Genomic DNA, 24,732 nt, shown 5'->3' with positions numbered 1-24,732 from the left:
CTGATTAGATTGTTAACATTTTAAACACAATATTTAATCAAAGCTCTTTACGCAGAGTGTGGAAAAATCACTGCTTTGGGTCCAAGCACACGCACCTACGCGCGCGCACACACACACTTTTGGGCTAATTATCCAGGAAGTCCGTGAATTAATGTTTTTTTTTTCCATAGAAAGCGAGCTGGATAAACCACACAAACAAATTAGTTAATCGGGTTTTTACCCTAAAAAAAACTTATTCATGGAGAACAATAATCCTGTATGTAATGTAATGTAGACCACCACAAAAACTTTATATTGAGGCTAGATTAACCCCCTTTTAGGGCCCCTGTTGACCCACTTCCTCCCATTCTGCAGTGTGTATGGATCCCGTTGTGTTTAAGTACCCATCAGGTAAAGTGGGGGATTGCACACTACAAATGGAAGCTTCATTATATTTTTGGGCCCAGAACACCAAACGGTATAAAAGGTTTTAAAAACAGACTTTGACACAGTGCCCCTCTACACCAAATATATTTGTTGCTTTTGCACCCCATTTTGGGATCTGGGTCCTCGGGGGGAACTTGCCCTCTTTGCCTGGGTTGTAATGCAAAAGGTCACTGGGGCGAATAAAATAGATGACCGATAATGACATAATGACTAGGTCTAGAATCTAGGTTATAGGCCTTAAATCTGTAGTTCATAATGGCGATGATGTACCTTTTTGTTCACTGACATGAGTTTCTCTAAACTCTTGTCTTAACTTGATTTACTCCCTTATAGTGCAATTGCTTCTCAACACATCCCTCGGCCATTTACCGAGTAAACACGTCCGACTCAATCAAAAAAACCACAACATTATTATTTGTCAAGCTAACCCGCAAATTAAATGCTTGTGTCTTCTTTAAAAGAAGCTTCTTTTGAGAAGCCTGACCCTCTTTTCAGAGGATTGTGCTGAAGACATGTCCCTATACACGGGTATTGATTCAGCTACAATGGCACACAGAATTACTTTAGAGCGGCAGGAGAATGAGGAAGATCTTTGTTGGTTGGGGCGAAAAAATAGACCTCTTCTTTTGCTGTCCTCCAGAGTCTTTGTTAACAGCAGTGTTGTCTCGAAACTACGTGGGCCATGCTGTCTCGCGAGTCTGCTCAACTTCCTCCAAAGATGGCTTCAGGGATGTAGTAGACATCCATCCATTTAGCCCGGCGCGCTGACTCAAACAGCATTGCAAGCAGTAGCATTTAGAAATAGCAGCCATTTGGTTAAATGTGTTAATTTAGGAATATGTGACATGAGTGCAAAACTGATTAGGGAAGTAAAGGAGTAGCAGTTCATCATTGTGCGTTGTGCTGCATATTCCCAAATTAGTTTTTAATTAAATTAGTAAACCAGATTCCCATGTGAATTCTTTATATCCAGCCCTCTGGTGAGCGAAAGCACTTTCAGCATAGGTGGGGTGGATGGAACTCGGAGAGTCTTAACTCTCAACACACTCAATTAGTTTTTGGGACAAAAGCATTGTTGCTGACATCACCAGCTCAGCTGCAGCTGGGCTTATGTGATCCTAACACATCAGCATAACTATTCACCCCAATAATCTCAGCTCAGAGATCCACTTACAGGCGATTGTTTGGAGCTTTCCATCGCGTATCCGCAGATACATCTGTTGTCTTGGTGGAAATGTATACACCGCGATGCTTCTGTTCAGGTTTTACGGAAGTGTGGTGAGATCCAAGCGCATCATCGCCACAGGGAGATTTGATAGGCGTTGGTAGGATGTAACAAAGTACATATACTCAAGTGCTGTGCTTAAGTACAAATGTTGAGGTACTTGTACTTTAGTTAAGTCTTTTCTTTTCATGCTACTTTCACTTCTACTCCGCTATCACTACATCTCAGAGAGAAATATTGGACTTTTTACTCCACTACATTAATCTGGCAGCTTTAGTTACTTTACAAATTAAGATTGTTTTGCACACAAACACCATGTAGTTTAGAAAATACAATGTTTGATTCTAAATTAAACTAGCAAACAGTATAACGGCCTGTCCAGCTGAAATGATTAGACCATTAAACACATAACTGTTTAATGGGGGACTTTTCCTGCATTGAGCACTTTTTATACTTAAAGTAAATTTTCTTGATCGTACATCCATACTTTTATATTACGTTTTCAATGCAGGACTTCTACCTGTAAGAGAGTGTTTTTTACAGTGTGGTATTAGTACTTTTACTTAAGTAAAGGATCTGAATTCTTCTTCCACCGCTGTCGATCGGGGAAGTGGATTCAGATTCAGTATAATGCTGTAGAACTCCATCCCTACCGGGCATTGACTTATCTAAGGCTGTTTACACTCTTTGCCTGAGGCAGATACCACACCGAATAAAAATGTGGTTGATTCTCGTGACAATACGGAGTACTACTGACGGGATCTACCAACCAGTGCTCGCAGACGGGAGTTAAGATCATAAACAAAGGCAGGGGAAGAGAGGAGGACTGACGTTAGGCTAAAGCTAACTCTGTATCAGCTATCACTACACAGCGATGTTCCCAATAGCGCAGATGAGCTAAAAAGGGACGCTATGTCCTCCGGTCTCATTCTTCAGAGAGACCTGATCAAACTTGGTGGCCACAGGGGGCCACCTCCTGGGGATATTTGGTGGCCACAGAGTCACTTACTGTGGCCACGGGCCATGCTTAATGTTGAACCCTCGTCTATAGAGGGATGGTGGACTATGCGCATACTTAAATAAGTGCAATTACATCCAGATAACATCAGTTTTCCCTCTCTCAGAGTCATTACTGAATATAGGAAACTCCTGCCGGGCCATGGTCGCGTTCATTCATTCACTGTGACCGAGAGAGGAGACTGTGGCAAGTAGAAGGTTTGCAGTAGAAATGTCTTTGCTATATGAAAAGCAGAAGAATGACTCCTTCAGCGACCTTAAAGGTGAACTCCACGGATTGTCTCAGGGAGTACTGCATATGTCAAAAAAGTTGTATAAAGCCTTAAGTGCACATGTGTCAAATTTAAGGCCTGCGGGCCAAATCCGGCCCCTCGCAAATTTTGATCCTGCCCACATATCGATTAGTTGTGCACCAAACCAAAAAGACAGGAAACTGTTTTTCACACTGTCAATACTCGACGCTCAAAGCAGAATTTGGCAGATTTACCGACTTTGGGCTGTGAAACAGGTTGCTGTGAGTAGCATGATTTTAAAAATGTAATCTTTGTTTTTTCGTGATTTGCTAATGATGCTTCTATGACGGCTGAGGAACTTTTTTGCTGACTTTTTTAGGATTTTATGTTGACCAAACTGTAAGTGAGAAGACTATATGAGACTTTTTCGGTTAAGTAAAAGCATGGCAATAAACTAAACATGTCTGGCCCTTGATGTGATTCTATCTATTCTATATTCGAGAAGTGCGTTTCCCAGACCTCTGTAGCTCCTCATCGCTGCTTGAGGCTCCAGGCTACGTTAGCCGCTACTAGCATAACGCACCTGAATCTCTGTTAGCACTCAAGTTGCATTGTGGGTAATGTAGGTGGAAGGTCTTGAAAAGGAAGAAAAATGTGTGGAATTAGAAAGACGATGGCTGCGGTAGAATATATATATTTTTTTGCCTCGGAAGGTTCCTAAGCGGGTAAAATGACCCAGAAGTATGTAAGTGGCAGCCATGATAAGAGCTGCTAAGGAAAGCATAGGTTACACTGCACCATCCTTTACAAGGGGAAAAGAGATCATGTCGTCCCACAATTCCTTGCGGCAACATGGAAAGCGACGCAACATTCGGCAGTTCGAGAAAACCATGAGAGCCGAGGGACGCAGATCATCATGTAGGTTACCATACATAGCCTGCATTAACACAATGCAGTAAGAATGCACAAGGTAGTATCCAGATTCACTTTTAAAAGTCCACCAGAGGAACGTTGTAGTTTCACGACTGCAGACTCACGACAATTACATCCGCCGTCGCATAATAGAAAAGATGACTTATTGTCATTGCACTAGCTTGTGTACAATGAAAGTTGCTGTGCCGTTCCTGAATATAAAAGTACTAAAATCATAAATACACAAATAAATACTCTAACATACACTCGTGCATAATCATCCCAGTCAATAAATATATGAACAAGCAATCAGTGTAACGGAATACATTCAGAATACAAATTATGAGTAACTGTATTCCGTTACAGTTACAATTTAAATAGTTGGTATTTAGAATACAGTTACATTGTTGAAATCAATGGATTAAATGACGATACTTCTTTGTTTCACAAGTTTTTTCGCTCTCTAAATAAATGAAGGCAACTCCACGCATTTCCCAGAAGCCCCGATATGAAAACGAAAAAAATGTTTCTATCTTGGAAATTCAAACAGCATTTGACATTAAAGAACGAAATATAACGTAAGTGCAGTGCAACCTCTGCTTGCCAGCAACCAACCTCCTTTCAGCGTACAATTACTCCACCTCCAACCTGAAGAAGCATCTTAAAGTAAGTTAGTTAGCCAGGGGTAGTCGTCTGCTGTAGTGTTACTGGTCACCTTGCTATTCTATAGTTGTATCAGGTAGCTACGACTTTACATTCTCTAGCCCCAGAGCCGTTTTTGACATGCTAGCTAACGTTAGCTAAAATTAGCTTGTGGTAGCTTTTAGACTGGTTAGATTTTGGAACAGAAGAACACACCAGAATAGGCCTGTTTAGTAATCAGGATTTGATGGCTGCATTCCTACACTTAGAAAATGCAATTCAATGTGGAGGTAATCCAAGTATTCAGAATACGTTGTAACGGAATACATCACAAATTACATTTTTGGGCATGTATTCTGTAACGGAATACGTTTTGAAAGTATCCTTCCCAACACTGCAAGCAATTACCTAAGCAAAACATTACAGAGCCTACTGTCAGTACATTAAGATCCTCTGAGCACCTCGGTTGTCTTGTCCTTATGAATTCTCCTACACATCTTTCCTTGAACTCATGACATTTTCCATTGAGGTCAAGGAAAAGGGGTTAGGAGAAGACATGGGATGTTATTTTTTTTTGATTATTCGCCAGCAGTCGCTGGTTCTGCCACGTTGATTTTGATCCTTCTTTGTCCATCACGAGTCGGACTGTGTTTCAGTCGAGGAATAGTATTTTACTGTTGTGTGCACTGTCAGCCGTCTCCACCTGCATCAGAAACATGTCAGAGAAAAAAACAAGCCGCCAGTCACAGTTGTCGTGGTCCCCACGTGGTATCCAACAAGTCCTAGGGCGGTTCGATGTGTCAGCTCTATGGCTACAGCAAAACCCCTTAATGTACAACTGCAAATCAAGCTTTTACACTTCTTTACTGAAAATGTTTCATAATAAAGTATATATACAGTAACAAAAAAGTGTGAAATAACTGAAAACATGTCTTATATTTTAGATTCTTCAAAGTAGCCACCCTTTGCTTTTTTGATAACTCTGCAAACCCTTGGTGTTCTCTCAATGAGCTTCATGAGGTAGTCACCTGAAATTGTTTTCACTTCACATGTGTGCCTTATCAGGGTTAATTAGTGGAATTAGTGGAAAAAAGTACATAATTCCATATGTGTTCATTCATAGTTTTGATGCCTTCAGTGAGAATCTACAATGTAAATAGTCATGAAAATAAAAAGGAAACGCATTAAATGAGAAAGTGTGTCCAAACTTTTGGCCTTTACATATATATATATATATATATATAGTAAGACTGGTGAATAGTGCCGCAGCCGTGACTACAGCCCTGCCAGACAGAGCACAGGTGACCATCACTGTCACACACACACACACACACACACACACACACAGGTCAACGTATTCTCATGAAAGTATGGCATCGTTACAAAAACTTATCCTACGAAATTACGGCGACTGCTGGTCACGTGACGACGGGTCACCGGGTACAGGTCACCGGGTACAGGTCACCGGGTACAGGTTACCGGGTACAGGTCACCGGGTACAGGTCACCGTGATGGCGCGGCTGTTTCAGCGGCCATTGCTGTGAAGTTTAGCCGACAAACGACCACAGTTAAGTTTAGGCACCAAAACATGGAGTTAAGATTGGGGGAAAAAAAGATTGTGGTTTGGGTTTAAACATTGGTCCTCTTAAGTATTACTCCCGGGGACACAAGCACCCGTTATCCTGGGTCAAAGTCTTGTGTCTTCCCGTTAACTTCTTTCCCGAGACACGACCTCCGCTCCCTCTGCTTGAAAGCCCTGTGTTTTTAGTAATCATCCATCCACCCTAACAACTTCTGTACGCAGATCCTCATGCTCTCATACAGCAGCAGTCAATGTGGGGAATACAGAAATACATACGTGGAATACATATGAATTAGTGCTTTACTTTTCACAGCTATATGTACAAATAGTTCATGAGAACAGCCTGCATAGATGGGACAGGTGATATTTCCCAACACTTGGCTGACAAATGCATGAGTGTGTGTGTGTGTGTGTGACATCTTACCAGAAGTGTATGTGTGTGTGTGTGTGTGTGTGTGTGTAAGAGTGAGTTTTCCCAAGTTCATTGGAGAGTGTATTATGCCCGAGGTGTGTGCGCGTGTGCTGCAGGTGTGTGTTTGTGACCGTGTGTTTGTGACTAATTGGGAATTGTGAGGCTCCAGTCTCCCGTTTCCATCTCCATGACGACCTTGTGTGGAATCCCTTCCAAACCTTGGCCTCCGCCTCCTCCCCGCTCCCCTGGCTTTGCTCTTTCAAAAAAAAAAAAAAAAAAAAAAAAAAAAAAACAACTCACCAACACTCACTCTCTCAGCTTTTCTTCATCTATCTGTCAACTTCTGCGGCTTCACATGGAATGGAATGGCACTGGAGTTTTTCAGCTCCCTCTGTCCCCTCGCACACTCTTACTTTTACACTTTCTGTGTGCCACATCAGACACAACACGGCAGTCGCTTTCCTGCTTTCTGTCCATCGTCACAGAGCTCTTTAAAATGTTCTTTTTCTGCTTGCTTGTCAGAGTTGATAGAGGTGAAGTGAAGACAGCAGCAGTTTTCAGGCTACATCTACACTACTACATTTTGATTTAAAAACCAATATCTTTTGCTACGTATAGGCCTCGGTCTGCTGTACTCTGGCGTTTGGCAACACTGCTGCCCCCATTTTGGTTTTGAAAACTCCGAGGTTGCTTTGTAGTCTGAACGGGCACAAACAGAAGAATCAGAATTGATCCCAAAAGCATTTTGGAAACACTGTCAGTCTGTCTTATCGGTTAGGTAGGCTTACGTACCTTTTTGGTAACGGTTCCACCTCTTCGCTGGTCCAAGCTAATAAATCCCTTACTTACTTACTTACTTTTCCCCCTGTCCCATTCTGTCCCACCCACCAACACCATCACAGAAATGGCCATGTTGTTCGCCCCCATTACAATCATTCCACTAAAGAACCAAGCAGGTCTGCCTTATTGCACAAACCAAATTTTTTTCAAAACTTTTCAGAGTGTAGCTTGCTAGCTCGGAGGTTTTCCCGTAGCAAACGCTATTATATCAACATCGATATGTGAGACTAGATATCGTCTTACATTTTTGATGTCGTAATATGGTGATATGACAGAAATATTGTCTTTTCCTGGTTTTAAAGGCTGCATTACAGTGATGTAATTTCTGAACCCACTTATACATTATATCTACATTATTATTATCTTTACGAGGCGGTGGTGCTCATGGAAACACTTCTACTTTTGTCCACAGGGGCCACCAAAATCAACACAAATGAAAGTTCCTTGCAGTGAGTTTAAAGCTGCAGACCTCAGCAGAAAAGGCAGTCGGACTGATCAGTCTCCCCGAGACGCGATACGTCTCCATAACAGCAGGTGGCGCTAATCTGTAATGTTGCCCAAAAATGAAAACCGGCAGCTGATTGGACAAACGCGTCAGGTGGGTCTGGTTTCTCCTGAAATTCAAAGCCAGACTGTCATGGCGGCTCGTTCAGAATACGATCTCATATTGTACTAAAATAGTTCACCCAAACATGTTTCTGAAAAAAGTTTAAGCGAGAAATAGGCCGTGCAGTTGCTGAATCTGTCTTCATTTCAGATCGACAAAGGTCAGTTTAAAAGATTTTACTCAGATTTTGAGAGGCTCTAGTCACGCTCATCCTGCTCCCCGTTTCCGGGTTAGCACTCCACCAATCAGATGGGTCATTTGAGTCCGCGGTGCCCGCCCCGCCGATTATACACGTCAAATCGGCCAAAACGAAGGCTGACAGCCCCTCGGACGGACGACGGCACGGAACACACCGAACAGACTCGAGTCACCGACCTCGCCAGACTGTCCGACGGCCGATTATCGGCTCGGTGTGTCAGCGCCTTAAGATGAGCCTGACAGAGAGCAGATGCCAGGGAAGAGAGCTGAGCTATGGACACATGAGGGTGGTGTGCAGCAGCAGATAAATGCAAGGAGCAACTTTTTCGTTGAGACCGCGATGGACAATGAACGATAATCCTCATCCCATAAGCATCATCAGCATCATCAATTCTGTCGGCCAGAGGCTTTCAAAAACGGAGGGCTTTTTGTGGGGAAAGTGCAGAGAGTCACTGCAGTGCTAGGTTTCAAATAGGCAAGGCTAGTGGAGACCAAACCAGAGCGAAAAGGAGAGGGACTGTTGGACTTCCATTCATCAGGTGGACACAGACGCCACTCCTAATGAAGGCTTACATTGCTCTGTGTGTGCTGGATGTAAACGTAGACATATGTTAGTCATATCAGCGTCACAGAATGTGACAGGCTCCTGGCTGTATATACAGATATATATATATATATATATATATATATATATATATATATATATATATATATTGGTGTTTTTCTGCTCCCTAGTGGCTAAAAAGTGTTGAATTAGTTGCAGTTTTGACCTAATTATGCCATAATATCTCCTGCTGACTCAAACGTGGACTCACTAAGCATGTCAGAGCATCGAGTCACATGACTTCTTTTAGTGTTAAAGAGCTTTGACCATGACATTTCCATTATAGCTTCTCATTCACAATGCCAACAAAGTAATGAGAGGATTCAAATGTTATGGGACTCAGCGAGGTAAAAACAGCTTGATGGAAAGGAGGGAAAATCTGAATGAACAGAAATTAAGTGGGATGAAATCAAGAAGTGAGGAGGGCAGCGGAGGGGGGGTGGGGGGGTGTAGATTATAGGGTGAGAAAGAGGCAGTGAAGACGGGGCAAATGAAAGCCACAAAATGAAGGAAGAAAAGGAGACCAAGATGGCGAGGGGAGAACAAGGGAGGAGGAGGAGGGACGAAAGGATGAAGGGATGGATGATGAAGGGGTGGGGTGTGAGGGTTCAGTGCAGGAGGGTGGTTTTGGGTGACAGGCCTCATTGAATAGACCTCTATTCTCCCCTCTGCTGGCTTCTCTTCTCATGCAAAGCAGGCCTGTTCAGCCTCCCAGCCATCCGTCACACAACAGAAAGACCATGGCAGGCCCTTTACGAGCCTCACACTCGCATAATCCCCCCCACCATCTCTCAGCCCCACAATCCAGCACCCAACAGGGGGTGGAGTGGGTAACGGGAGTGTGTGTGTGTGTTGGGGCAGTTGGGGGATGGGCACGGGGTATCTTTCGCCAAAGTGCCTTTGGAAGAAGGGCCACCTAGGCTGAGAGCGGGACACAAAAAAAAAAAAAAAAAAAAAAAGCAGAGAGACGTAACGTGTTTGGAGGCTGCATGGACGTCATATTGGGACACCGGGAAGGTTAGGAGGGGTTAACCTGCCTGGGATGTAGTGTGTGTGTATGTGTGTGTGTGTGTGTATGTTTGGCGAATGGGACAGGGGGCCATTGAAAGTTTTGGTGTGGGGGAGTTACAAGTCAGTGACAGCTGGAGGGAGCGCAGTTTTTATTTGTGTTATTCGTGCATGCTGGTGCGGGGCGCATAGTCACATTCACTGTGCATGACAATGCATGTGTTTGGATGCTGCATACATGAGTTACATACAGAGGAGGATGTGTGTGTGTGTGTGTGTGTGTGTGTGTGTGTGCACGCGTCTGTCTGTGCATGTGTGGGTCCTCCACTACTCCAGGACTATTTGAAGGCCTTGGCTTTAAGGTTAAAGGCACAGTTCACCCCAAAATCAAAAGTACATATTTTTCCTCTTACCTGTATTTATCAATCTACATAGTTTTGGCGTGAGTTGCCCAGTGGTGGAGCGTAGAGATGTCCACCTTCTCTCCAATATAATGGAACTTACGTGGCATTAGGCTTGTGGTGTTCAAAGCTCAAAAAAAAAAAAAAAAAAATATATATATATATATATATATATATATATATATATATATATACATTTGAAAAACTCAACAGGACTTCCTGACAACTTGGTATTTCACCCAGGAGCGTATCACACAGAGTGCTGTGTGCCTGATGCTGACGTTGGCTTGCATTGGGTCCCTCTCGTCACTTTTTGGATAAGTTAGCCAAACCTGTAACCTAAAAACATGTTTATCAACCTAATCTTTGCCTGAACCCCACGAGTAAACCTACAGAAGACCTCACGCCTAATCACAGCGCAGAGGGATGCGTACTCATGGACGAGGTAACAGGAAAAATATGTATATTTGATTTTGGTGTGAACTGTCCCTTGAAGGTTAGAATTAAGTTTAGGGTAAGGGTTGGGGCTTTGGCATTTGGTTGTGATGGTTAGGGGCTCAGGAATGCTTTATGGTAATGAGTCCTCACAAGTAATTAAAAACAAGCATGTGTGTGTGTTTCATGTTCTGTTCTGTTTGAATCCTAGAGGAAAGAAAACGATATGCTAAATTGTTGAAAGAAGATTAGTTTCTTTGAAAGACAGCCCCTAAAAAGAAAAATAAATCTCTTTTTTTGCTGACGTGCTGCAGGGACGTACAGGTGTCCTCCATGAGCCGGTGACATCACCGTGGGGGTAACAGGTGTAACAGAGCACGCCTACGCTGACCTCAGCCAACCACAGCCATCAGTGATGCAGGCTGTGGCCAGAGATAAAGCCCTCCTGAAACTGTCAAGTGAGCCTGGTGTGAAGTTACTCTTTCACATTAGAGCAATCGACTCATACACACATCAAGTGTTCAGAAGCCAATCTGGTATTTCTGTTTGTTCTCTGTTATACTGCATCTTAACGACTCCCACAGACTGCTATTCCTATCACAGGTGTGTGTGTGTGTGTGTGTGGAGTCCTGCTGCCCCATGCATTTGGTATAATAATAGTTTTTCTTCTTTGCACATGGCATTGGTGATTAGAAAGGGTGTCTGAGGGTAATCTGCAGGGTCCGGATTGAGGACAATCCAGGCATTTTGGGATGGATCCAAACCATCCTTGTGTTTGCTATGCCTGCTGTCAATATGCCCTACATTATAGAAGAAAAATGATGGATGACAGTCCATTCCAAACAAATGAACATGTCACTCACAGACCCAAATGTTTTTACAGAGCACCAAATCCAGTTGAGTAGGCCCCGTCAGGAACCAGTTCTTCTTCTCGTCACACGCTCGGTATTAGCTCGCCTCCCCGAGCACCCGTGCACTGATCACTGTGAGAACGCAATTCAATCCCTCCCATTCAAGTATGTAGGTATTGTTTCAATGTTGGGCGGGGGTGACACGTTATAACTGCAGGGTCTGGGGGTCCTCCCCAATAACATTTTCAGCATCAAATCTCTAGGAATCGTGTAAGTCTCAACAACAAATCTGTTTTCCCTTGCCACTGTTGCACCAAATGCTTGCTCTGGGGGATTTGTTGGGTCTTTGTAAATTACAGAGTGTGGTCTAGACCTACTCCATATGTAAAGTGTCCTGAGATAACTCCCGTTGTGATTTGACACTATGAATACAATTGAATCGAAATGAAATAAATTCTGAGTCCATGTGGGGACCGACATAAAGCAGTCCCGTCTGTAACTGAGTGGGTGGCCCTCATTCACGGCGTGGGGCGTCCCGGTACGTCTACACGTTGTGTAGATGTGTTGGCTTGGCTATGCTGAGCAGCTCCACCACAGCAGATTAGGCTTTGCTCAAGGGCACCTCGTGGTGGTAATGAGGGAGGTGTGTATGCTGTCAGTGTGTATCCTATGAGTGGGGGGGGGATCTGTCATATTATCATCATCGGTCACTGTTCTCTTGGTCTAATTCAAATGATGTAATTAACCCACAGACACCTGGAGCCACATACCTGGTAAATATTATATGTAAAGCTGCAAAGATTAATCAATTAATTGATTAGTTGTCAACTACATTTATCGCCAACTAATTTCATAATCAATTAATTGGTTTGAGTCATTTTCTTCTCTCCTCTGTGACAGTTAAACTGAATATCTTTGAGTGGTGGACAAAAGACATTTGAGGACGTCTTCTTGGGCTTTTGGGAAAACCCCGATCCACATTTTTCACCGTTTTCTAACATTTTATAGACCAAACGTCTAATCGGTTAATCGAGAAAATGAGAGTTTGCATATTAATCGACGATGAAAATCAGCGTTAGTTGCAGCCCTGATTATATGATCCCATGATGATTTTTCGTATCTTTTGCAGAAGTTGCTCTAGTATTTTTATATATATTATAATTCTGTATGGATGTTGTGTATCTTATACCTGCTGCTGTAACAGAAATGTCCCAGTTTGGGATCAATAAAGTCTATCTATCAGTCTGCCTGCCTGTATGTCTGTCTGTCTGTCTGTCTATCACTGCTTGAACACTCCATCTGGTCTAGTTGTGGAACGTGTTTGTTATGCACACCTTTATTTTCCCTATGGAACAAGTTCAAACCTGCTAGTATGATGTTGCTCCTCTAGCTGACTCTCAGTGTGACTGTCTGAGCCGCCTGTCTGCTAAAATCAACAAAAAGGCCTCGTCGACCACAGCCATAGACACCAGTACCATGCTAAAGGATAGCAGCTAAAAGATTTGAATGCATGGTATTTGATGGGAGGAGGGGGGGGGATTCTTTGACTCTTCCTCCAGTTTGAGATGCTTTCAGACTGGGACTCTGCCAGTTAATTTAACCAGTCTGCCCCCCAGTGACCAAAGGACAATGTCTCCCTCTGGTGGAGTGACTGTGTTTTTTGTTTTTATTGTTAACTGGAACCACAGGTCCATTTCTCATGTGATTAAGAAATCAGTCCTAGGGGCCACAAATTGGTCCAACTTTTATCTCGGATCTCATAGTTGCTTTATTCTATTATTGCTTTATCCCGGTTTTTCATTACTTTGTCCATATGTTCCTAATGACTTCATATCGTTTTCAGTTTTAATAAGTGATTATTAAAAATATCAATGCTAAAATGCTGTATAGCCTAGGCCTACTGGAAAACAGTATTGCATCGGTTTCCCGTTTCATCGTAATGTAGCTCTATAAGGAGCCTACATTCACTGAGCTGACAAAGTCTTCATTTGTAGCTTATATATGTAGCCTGTATTCACGTTTATCAACTAGTAGTATACGGTGTCACGTCTTCTATAGGCCTACTTGTCTTGCTCTACATAAAAGATGTAGAATCCATAAACACCATAAAGTAGTTTTATAATTTGTCTCATATGGGGGTCTGCATTTTCTTTCGTCATTCCTGGTTTTACGTTACGTCAAGCTTTTATGTTGTTGTACTCTACGTAAATCGGTGTTTCTTGACAGTGGCGGGAATCGAACCAGAGTACAGTAAGGGCTTCTGTTCGCAGCGACTCCGTACTGGGTTTGCACCATAGACTGTTAATATACAGTCTATGGTTTGCACACGGGGACTGAATGGACATGACACCGATATACAATTAAATGTTTATTGCGGAATGACAACAATCAGTAATGACATGCTAAAATATTCTAAATAAAGTCCAGGCTGAACACTGCTCCCGCCACTAAGGAGATGCAGCTTGAAATGGCAGAGGATTAAAGAATCACGAGATAAATAAAAGGGCATTCATGTATTTTGGTGTCACGGTTCCTTCAGACCTACGGTCGACAAATCCACTCCTTTGAACCAAACTAAGCAGAGAGAAAAAAATATAAACCCTCATTGGGAATAAATAATGGGTAGTTGTCTGTCAACGGCGGTGGGCGGACCAAACCTCGGTGCTCTCAGCAGCCAATCAGCGACAGATCAGCAGCACAGGTGCGTCGGCCCATTAGAACCAGTGCTTCAGCTGTCGTCTTATGGATATCAGATAGTGTATATCCAATAATTCTAGCCTTTCCACAAAGGGTTTGGCCTAACAGCTTTCATGCTATTCAACAATGCAGAGGCCAGTTTACACTGTTATAGGAGAAACCTTTATTTTTTTTTAAAGACCATTAAAATAAATACTATACAGAATCCAATGTAGAAAAACTTGATACGGGTTGTCTCCAAAAAATGTTAACAATTCCGTAAATTCATTTTTAAAAAAATGGCACTGACTAATACACCGCAAAACATGACGTTTCTCCTACACACCAAACCCCATGATGACAGGCATTTTAATGAGAGCACTTAGAAGAGTGAAGAGAGGAGGGGAGGGGTGGGGGTTGGAATCTATATATACTTCATCTGCAATTTGGTCCTTTCCATTTCAGAAGGGCCCACCCCTCCCTCCCTCCAAACATTTTGGCGAGGTAGGTTACAAAAAGACACCGCCACCTTATCAAAAATCCAATTTGTTTAAAAATAAAAATCTAAATGAACAATGTAGAGATGAAAAAAAAAAAAAAAAAATTCCCACCAGGACGTCAGTGTCCAGAGGCAACGTCTCCACAGCACTCACCGTTTATTGCCTCCAAACGTCTGTTGGCCACCAGTCAGTCTTCAACTGAAGCTACTGCACAAACGACTGTACAGCCAAGCAGTATGTACAATAGCAATTAAAAAATATATATATATATGAAAACAGCAGGAAAGGATCAAAACGGTAAACAACTCATTCATGATGGATTTTACTATATAGGTCTTTTTATTGAATATGCCCTGTGTACTCTAGACCCCAAAACCTCTTTAACATGATCATGGATGTGAGTTAAAGGCTGTTTCCAGTACACTGAAGGTTGTTTAAATACTGATCTGGTCAAATGCAGCACTTCCCATAGATCATTGCGGTGTTTGAGTCCAAACTGAACTGCAGTCTAAACCACTCGCGGGTCGGTCACAGAGCGTGTGCGCCACCTGCCGACGGCGTGCAGGTGCAAAAATCTGACGCGTTCCACAAACGCGTCGCTGATCTTTGAGTCAGCGTCATGCTTGTTTATCAATTGAGACCAGTTTTTAAATGTAATGTTAAGCTATTAATTTAATGTCAAGCGTTTGCTTACAGTGAGCTAGAATCCTTTCAAAAACATCAACTGGGGTTTTTATTTCATGTATGCGCTTTTGCAAAACATGGTTATGAATTGCAAGTGTGGGATCCAGTTACAAACTCACTTGTTCGATGTTAAGTCCTCCGTTTGCAAAACAAAATGTTCTAATTAATGCTGGAAGAGTTAGAGGAGGGATTAGCTGCAGGATGAATTTAGGTGCCAATAATGGGCTAAGGGACTATGGCAAGCAGATGAAACAGGTCAGTAATTCATCCTTCCAAAAAAAAAAAAAAAAAAAAAAAACGGCCAAAAAACTATTTCAAAGGTTAGGAAGGAATAATGGCCACATTCTTCCTTCCCTTAGAATGTAGAGGGTAAAGTCATTGCGGAATTTAGCAAAAGAAAGATCTTAGAATTCAGATCGTATAAGAAACAAGATTTGACTGGTAAAATAAGTGTGTGTGTGTGTGGGGGAGGGGTGGACAACAGCTTCTAGATAAGATCGGCCACATTCATGGGCATCTCCTCGACGGTGGTGTTGTAGAATGTCTCAATGTCCCTCAGGGTTCGCTTGTCATCCTCGGTAACCATGTTGATGGCTACTCCCTTTCTGCCGAAACGACCACCCCGACCAATCCTGACAAGGAAAACAAAAGCAGACTCAGCGGCAGCAGGAGGCACTGTGGATTTGGTAGAGTTCAATCTACAGATTTAATGTTGACATCTCCTGACCCAGTCAGTCATGTGACAGTTCTTACCTGTGGATGTAGTTTTCCCTATTGGTCGGCAGGTCGTAGTTGATGACTAGAGACACCTGCTGGACATCAATACCTCTGGCCTGAGGAGGAACCCAATCACCATTTAGTACATCGCACAAAGTCGTCAGGAGCTATATAGAACTGATGAGCGGACATGACCAAGGCCATGTCTGGTCCAGTTTCAGGTACTCATCCATGACAAACTAACCTAAGACAAACTTTAGGGGTCAAAAATGACCTAAAGCCTACATAGCATTGGCATCACCAGATTTTTGATACTTTCACTGAAGCTTTAAAAAAGTAGCACTTTAATCTGATTCACTATTTGGTCCAACATGGCCAAAAAGTCGATCTGAACTGGCAGGTGCACACATTCATATCCATTCTTTCTATATATAAAAAAAATATAAATTTGCAGGCTGACTGGTACACATCTACACATGTTCAGTGTATCCAGTCAAAAGTAAGTCCACTCCAAAATGCTAAATATAAAAACCTAAACATTAGGAGGACATGACTGAGTGTAATCCGCCAATTAGTTGTGAGTCTAGGACATGAACCCAGCTACAGTGGAGGGCAGATAGGCTTCTCTACCAAGGAACATTCAGTCCTTCACCAACACTGCAGATGGGAGGAGAGGGAACCCTGGACTACACCGTACACTCTGCTTAGAGCAAACCAAACTATTGTAGATAATTTGTAGTATTGTACATACCAACAGGTCAGTGGTGATGAGGACTCGACTGGAGCCAGAGCGGAACTCCCTCATGATCAAGTCTCTCTCTTTCTGGTCCATGTCACCGTGCTGAAAGACAGGTCAGAGGAGACCACTGAGACTAAGCCAAACAGACACGAACCGTCACACGATACGGCTCATCATACACACAGGTATGTTTAAATATTCCACTGCATTATTTAACACATAAAGCTATACATTTCAGGGGCAACATGAATCAATATGACAAAACCTGTTGGTGCACAGTCAAGGCATAATGTCCCAAGACTGTAAAGGCAAAGCTCAGGGCTATTGCAAATGTAATAAAAAACAAAAATCGAATGTAGTGTCAAAATTAAACTAAAAAGCTGAAAACTTCTTGGGACACAATTGGAAGATCCCTCGGGTAAATTGCGTGGTGCAAGTGGAACAGACTCACCAGAGCAGAGACGGTGAAGTCTCTGGCGTGCATCTTCTCAGTCAGCCAGTCCACTTTCCTCCTCGTGTTGATGAAGATGACCGCTTGTGTGATGGTCAGGGTTTCGTACAGGTCACACAGCGTGTCCAGCTTCCACTCCTGAGGACCATCACCAGGTCAGACACACAGCAGGCTCAAGCAAGCTCACTTTGTCTGTACACAGCATGTCCTCGAAGTTCAAGGTACATTACACTCAACTGCCCTTTTAGAATTTGGTACACTTGGCTAAAAAACAATGATGAAACGTACTGGGTTTTACAGGAGGCATTTAGGTTGTTTTTTTTAGGATGTTTTTCTTCGCCACGGTCACACCAAATGCTCGCTCTTGGGGGAAAATTATTGGGTCTTAAATGATAAGTGTGGTCTAGACCTGCTCCATCTGTAAAGTGTCCTGAGGTAACTTGTGTTAGGATTTGACACGATGAATAAAGTGTAATTACAGTCGCTACATTCTTGCCTCCTAAACTCCTTATCAACTGGAAAATGTTTCTTCACCTCTTTCTCAACATTGATGTAGAACTGACGAATACCCTCGAGGGTCAGCTCCTCCTTCTTTACCAGGATTCTGACGGGTTCACGCATGAACTTCTTTGTTACCTCCAACACGTCAGCTGGCATGGTGGCTGACAGAAGGACAACCTGAAACCACAGACAAGGTAGGGCTGGTTAAAAACCTGACACTCCACTAAACATGTGTACCAGTATAATATCCAGTCAAAACTAAGACGCCACCAAAATGCTAAATATAAAAATCTAAAATTAGGAGGACATGACAGTGTAATCCGCCAATTAGTTGTGAGTCAAGGACATGAACCCAGCTACAGTGGAGGGCAGATAGGCTTCTCTACCAAGGAACATTCAGTCCTTCACCAACACTGCAGATGGGAGGAGAGGGAACCCTGGACTACACAGTACACTCTGCTTAGAGCAAACCAAACTATTGTTAAGACAGTCTGGCTCTATTCTCAGCCAGACCGATCAACCTGATGAAAAAAATTCAAAAAATAAATAAAAAGAAAGTCCTACCTGTGTGCTGCTAGCCAGTTTCTGGAAAATCTCATAGATCTGGTCCTTGAACCCTCGACTAAGCATCTCGTCAGCCTCGTCCAGCACAAACATTTTGATGTGCTTAGAAGCTGAAAGAAAATATTAAAGTTAATTAAGAACACGTTTGCTTAAGGTCGTCGTACACTTGGAGGTTTTTAAAGGCGCGATTCAAGAATACAAGAGATGGCGTTTAATCCATCACTGTGCTGTATTCAGAAGTGATGTATGATCATGTCTCTGGAACCCTGCTGTGCCGAGGACTCAGGCCAGCAAAACGCCAACTAGAGCAACAGCACAGCAGCGGTGTACAGAGTCAGCTGACACGCATGGGTTTCATCATTATACAGCAGGTCTCCCGATTATTAATCAAAACTGCATGAATGGTTTGATTCAACTACAATTGGCATGGCCATAAGATCTTGTCCACATTTATAGTGCAGTTTCTATTTATAAATTGGTCAATGTTCAGGAAATTTATTTGACAAACAGTTTCAATAAAACACAGTCAACCAACTACCATTGCAGAACTGTTACACAACTGGTTCCCATGAGGACTTACAGAGGTTTTTGCGATTTAACATGTCGAAGACGCGGCCGGGGGTTCCCACCACAATGTGAGGGGATTCAGCCTGCAGTTTCTGGACTTCACTGCGAATGCTGGTCCCTCCGATGCAGGCGTAGCAATTGGCTCCCATGTAGTCACCCAGGGCCAGCACCACCTTCTGGATCTAAATTTAAAATAAAAAAAAAAAAAAAACAATACCGTTTTAATGGCCAAAACCGTGAATCAGGTTAAACCAGTTCCATTAGAAACAAACTTCTTTTATTAGTATTGGATCCAAGTGGAACCCTTTTAAAATATAGCCAAAGTCAGGTTATCAACCCCAGAAGACCATATGCTTTCTTTTAGGGCTGGTCACTATATCGATATACGAGGCTGGATATATTACATTTTGGATATCATAATGTAAGTTGTCTTTTCCTGGGTTTTAAAAGGCTGCAAAACAGTCAAGTGATTTCATCTGCACAAAAAGGTTAGGAGAATAAGAGGCTTAGGAGGCCCTTCTACCCTAGACGGGGACAATACCCAAGACTGCCTCCCTAAATACAGTATCAATAAAGTATTCGGTTTTAGTATTGTGGCTAAATTGCCAGGTCACACTAATAATTCAACTATGAATCTCTTAATGGCTTTGATCATATTCCAGGCTTTGGTTACATAAGCGTTAGCATTCTGTAGTTATGGCTGTAGAGTGTTGTGAGCAAGTTACAAAATGCACAGCACAAAAGAACATTATGATACAAGTCACAATCTGGTGCCAAGTGCCGTGCAAGCAGTTGATTTCATTAGAAATGCAACACATTGATTCAGTGCAAGACCTTTGTAGATCAGGCACATGTGAATTTAGTTACTTCCTCCTCTTAAGCATCCTCCAGCCGATTTATGCATAGTGACGTAAGCAGTCACCTATGTCAACACTAGCTGATGACTCCCTTCAGACGTGATGGGTGCTGTATTCAGAAGTGATGTATGATCATGTCTCTGGAACCCTGCTGTGCCGAGGACTCAGGCCAGCAAAACGCCAACTAGAGCAACAGCACAGCAGCGGTGTACAGAGTCAGCTGACACGCATGGGTTTCATCATTATACAGCAGGTCTCCTCCTAGCTGCTTCCATGTACTAGTATTAACATTCAGACCGTCTGTTGCTTGATGAACTGAGCACATTCTACAAGTTGATCTTCCATCTCCCCACTGAGTTTTTCTGACCGCCTTTCAGCATTATTTACCATTGAGCCAATTGTCATTATATAAGTTTTAAACAAGTCTTAAATACAACTACATCCATTTTCAAAAATTCACATTATTCCTATGGTCTAATTAAAAAAAAAAGTTTAAGTAAACATGAACAACTCTCCCAAATCCAAAAGCTACAGTGCTAAAAGTCCATTGTGATTTAATCAAATATGGGGAACTGCTCATTGGACAATGAGCTGGGAAAGATGGATGTTTTCAGATAACAAAACCAGTCTCCCATTCTTTGTCTTTGGCAATGACATCACTAGGGCTGCCACCTCTTAGTCGACTAATTGGTCGTTTTGGACTTAGTCGACTAAGATTTCTTTAGTCGATTAGTCATTTTTTATGCTTATTCATGCTTAATTACTTATTTCCAAGAAACTTCTGAGCACATTTATGGTAAACACAAGATTTAAAGTGGTGCTTTTGCAGGATTAATTGTGGAGAAACTCAGTTTTACAGATGGTTAATTAACTACATTTATATTGTGCTTTTCTAGTCTTAACCACCTCTCAAAGCGCACAGCTCTGTCAATTAAATCAACTAATCGATTAGTCGACAAAGAATTTCTTTAGTCGAGGACAGCCCTAGACATCACAAGTTTGAGAAACTATTAGGGAGGAAGTTTGAAGACAGAACACCGTTCCAGTCAGTTGATTGCAACACAGGTTCAACTTGCGGTAAAATAAAAAGTTTAAAACCCAACTTGACAAGGATCGTGTTAGTCTGAGGGTACATGTTTCTATGGTAACTCAGGTCACACACAATTAAACCTTTACGAAATATAGATTTCCGAAAGTAAGCCTGATTTACTGAAATTATGCAACTTCCGTTGTGTTCCATGTGTTAACAGCAACTACAGAACAACTCTGACAACAGGGTGACAGGATCACCCGGACCCTAAAGCTGCCAGTAAATACTTTTGGATACAAGATACCTTCAGTCTTTTTACATTAAAAAAAAAAAAAAAATCGGTTTCATCAATCTATGTGAGACACAAGAACTCCACAAACAAGAAACTCCTCAGATGTACAATTTCAGTGCAGGGTTTCCACAGTTTATGCATTGTGACAGTAAGCCTACCTGCTGAGCCAGCTCCCTGGTGGGAGCCAGGACCAGAGCCTGAGTGGCTTTCATCTCCACATCAATCTGCTGAAGGATGGAGATGGCAAAGGTGGCAGTCTTCCCAGTGCCAGACTGGGCCTGAGCAATCACATCGTAGCCTAAAAACAAAAAATAGGTTAAGCCACTGTAGTGTACCCAGAGAGCACAAGAAAAATAGCCACCACATGTGAACACTATTCCAGAACTTTGTTCAAACCCAGATACTCAATGATTGAAAAGACCTACAGAGTGCATTATGGGTGGTTTGAAACACTGGCTATGCAAGTTTCTCCATGTATGTTTATAGTAACTGATTTAGATAGCCCTAAAAATAAAATTTAAAAAAAAGTCAGCCACATAATCACTGACGCAAACATGAGTGTGTGCCAGTGTGGTCTCTCAAATTCATCCAACTAAAAAAGTCATGGAAAGACAGGGTGATGGAAATGGAGGGTTTCTGTTTGCGGAACAACCTCCTATACTGCCGTCCAGTGTAACTGACTCTTTGCTGACAAAGCAGTCAGCAGTGAGATATTTGGGTATTCCCTTAATATTGTGAACCTTTTTTGAAGCCTGTCACAGTATGTTGTTTTTTTTTTTTTTTTTTTTTTTTTTAAAATCACACTAGGAGGCAGAAGAACATTCATAGCATATTGGGTGGAAAAACATGAGTGAGACTGTGGATGCGCTTAGAGCAGACAGCTGTTGGCTATCAGAGAAAAGGGGGAATTAACAGTAAAGTTGTCCAGTTATAAACGTACAGTGAAGGTCCAACTGTTAAGCAGGAGAGGATAACTTGTTTTGGACTCTGTCATTGTTCTAGAGAACTTAAGGAGCAGACCCTCAGAATGAATGTTTTCATTTATCCGGCAGGGAAGAAAACCCTGTCTTTGCATCTTAACGATCAAAGTGTGTTTAAATAAAAGTGCTTGTGACAGTGCACAATGTGGCTTTGACTTCCAACTGAACTTTACTTACCCTTGATACAAGGCATAATAGCTCTCTGCTGGATAGCAGAGGGCTTCTCAAAACCATAGGCATAAATTCCCCTTAGCAGAGCCTCGCGCAAGTTCATCTCATCAAAACTGTCAGTGATCTCAGTCCAGTTGCTCTGGAGGGGGCAAGAAAAAAAAACATTGTGAGTCATGGACTTTTTCTTAGCATAACAGTAAGGAGTTACTTACTGCATCCTCACAATTATATATTAAATTGTAATAAAGTATAGTACATACACCATGTCAATGGGTGGAAATATCACTGTGCAACAAGGGGTTTTAAATCATCGGAGTACCACAGTTCTAGGAGACTCACCTCAATGATCCCATCTGGCTCCATGCCTTCCGGGCCATTGTCTCTGTGAATAAGACCATAAAAAACGTTATTTGTAATCCAGCATCTCCCACATCAGAACACAATTTAACATTCCAAGTCATATTAAGTAAATGTGAGAAAAATAAAAACATGACAAACGTTACCCCCATCAAGCTGTAATTAATGTGGATCGGTCATTTTATTTATATGGGATCGATTAATAACAATCTGACTGACGGTATATTACCTTTTAAAGTCAAATTATGCGGCTCCGCTTTACACTGACACAATAACTTCCATTGTTAATCTTTACAGTTTGTAAGACGTAATAACGTTAGTTATACAAATACTCATGATCACGAACGCGCCTACTAAAAACACAGCAAATGTCATCTTCGGTGCTGCTGGATTGAGACTTGAAACAAATTCGCCGTTCAATTCTTGTGCTTGTTAGCGAATGTCTTCACGAGTCCGCCATTTCTACTGCATACATTCAAGATGGTCGTTTCTCTGGTCGGGGATGAAAAGTCGGAAGCGAGTCGACAGGAATAGCGGCCTGGCCACGTAGAATACAGTTACAGTTTACCTGATAAAACAAACGTTATTTCACTTAACATGAAATATCTAATTAAGTTATGAATGGTGGTGTAAGCCACGTCCCTGAAGCAAAATGTGCGATAGTAAGAATTAAAAAAGGCTCGGCTGGTTGTAGCTAACAGTTAACATTAAGGTTAGCCCCTGGCCCGCGTTAGCTAGCTACTGCCATCCGGCCCTGCTCGTCTATGTGGCCTTTTATTAAACTCGACAAGTCAGCGAAACACATTAACGATGAGTCTACCGACATAAAGCAGGCATTTGTTTCACGAAGGTCGCATATACCATCACGCTAGAAAATACTAAACGCACCAAACAGCATTTAGCGGCCTACGCGACCGGTATTGTCCAAGCCCTTGGGTTATCACTGCCACGGCCATGTGCGCCCGTCGTACAAAAAGAACAAATATATTTAACATTTGCGGCCCCAACTTCAAGAACGTTCCTATACTGTATCACAAGCAGATCATTTACAGTCCCAATATACCATTATATTACTAACTCACTAATAACGACAGAAGCATCCGAAAAAAAATAAAAATGGACAAGGCCTAGACCAGGCGCATTCACGTGCTACAAGGCGCCGGGTGCCATTTAATTTTCTCCCGTTAGCCTACGTTCAGGACCGGCATCATTCGTGCCGCCAAACAAACGTGTGGGCTATAATTTAGGGAGCTAAATATACACTTTCTAAACCTGAGTTCATCATATAGCTAGTTTTATATAGCTAACGTTAGCGTTAATGTGAAGACCTGTGACGTTAGCCTGAGGCAGGCCTAACCGTTAGTAGAGCATAGAAACCACTAGATGCTCGGTTTAATGTTTACTTTCAAAAAGAGTCACCGATACCAAAAACTAACACACCGATGTTGACAACTTAATCAAATTCTCAAACACAAAATGCCCACAAAACCATAAAATCTTTTCCTACCTATTATCGTATTCAGCCGACATTATTCCAAAGAAAGAAACTGCGGCAGAGATGTGTTATATACGTTGACAACACACAAAAAGGTCTTCTCATTGCAACATACCGCCGTCATTTAGCAGTAATCCCGCCCATAGAGACTTGTGATTGGCCAATGTGTACGTCATAAATAAGTAGGCGGACCGTGGCGTCCATACCAGAGCACGATTGTTTCACTGTTAGCACGCTAGAGGGGCGGTGTTTACATTTTATAAGCAAACCGTATGAGATGCATCCAAGCTCCTTTCACTTGCGCTACGCTGGGGTGAATTTTGAAGGTCCCCCATTCTTAGTTCAGCCATTCGTCAACGAGAACAAAAGGCCTTACCCAGGGTCCCGAGATAGATTTGCGATTTCTTCTGAATCATATTGTTCCATATCAATTAGTGACACAAGCACATCTCAGCTTCACATCGTGAAACTGTTAGGATGAGTCACAGTGTAGCAATCTGATGCATGTTTTAACACAGTTTACGACAAAAGCTTGGAATATTAAAGTCTAATATTTTATAGAACATGAACCGAGATAGATTTGTAATTAATAGCCTATTAATCGTGCTCACAGCCGGGAGCCAGGCTTTCAGAAATACTGGGGTCAAAGCACCCATAACAAGGGCCTTGCCATAATAAAATAGCAAAAATAATTACTTAAACCCAGAAACTATGAGTAAACAACCCCAAATTTCGAGAAGACATACTGAAGCTAAAAC

The 24,732-nt window shown here is 42.3% G+C and overlaps 1 protein-coding gene and 2 non-coding genes across 3 annotated transcripts; all 3 read right to left on the bottom strand.

Annotated features, from left to right (window-relative positions):
• Positions 1-14,238: 14,238 nt before the first annotated feature.
• eif4a1a (eukaryotic translation initiation factor 4A1A) lies at positions 14,239-24,094 on the bottom strand. The gene is made up of 11 exons (XM_028563954.1): positions 23,987-24,094; positions 22,462-22,504; positions 22,129-22,261; positions 21,130-21,269; positions 18,806-18,974; positions 18,226-18,335; positions 17,695-17,838; positions 17,161-17,298; positions 16,722-16,811; positions 16,007-16,086; positions 14,239-15,885 (listed from the first exon to the last, which is right to left on the bottom strand). The coding sequence occupies exons 1-11, from the start codon at positions 24,007-24,009 to the stop codon at positions 15,741-15,743; spliced, it is 1,215 nt and encodes a 404-aa protein (XP_028419755.1). The 5' UTR covers positions 24,010-24,094; the 3' UTR covers positions 14,239-15,740.
• Positions 18,454-18,592, bottom strand: LOC114546266 (small nucleolar RNA SNORD10). The gene has a single exon (XR_003691011.1). It is a non-coding gene; the product is annotated as a small nucleolar RNA SNORD10 (small nucleolar RNA).
• Positions 19,760-19,898, bottom strand: LOC114546265 (small nucleolar RNA SNORD10). Its single transcript, XR_003691010.1, has one exon. It is a non-coding gene; the product is annotated as a small nucleolar RNA SNORD10 (small nucleolar RNA).
• Positions 24,095-24,732: the final 638 nt, after the last annotated feature.

Source organism: Perca flavescens, chromosome 19 (assembly GCF_004354835.1).
Source record: "Perca flavescens isolate YP-PL-M2 chromosome 19, PFLA_1.0, whole genome shotgun sequence".
Classification (NCBI taxonomy): Eukaryota; Metazoa; Chordata; class Actinopteri; order Perciformes; family Percidae; genus Perca; species Perca flavescens.
Note: the sequence above shows the minus strand (reverse complement) of the source record. Positions and strands in the feature narration are given on the sequence as shown.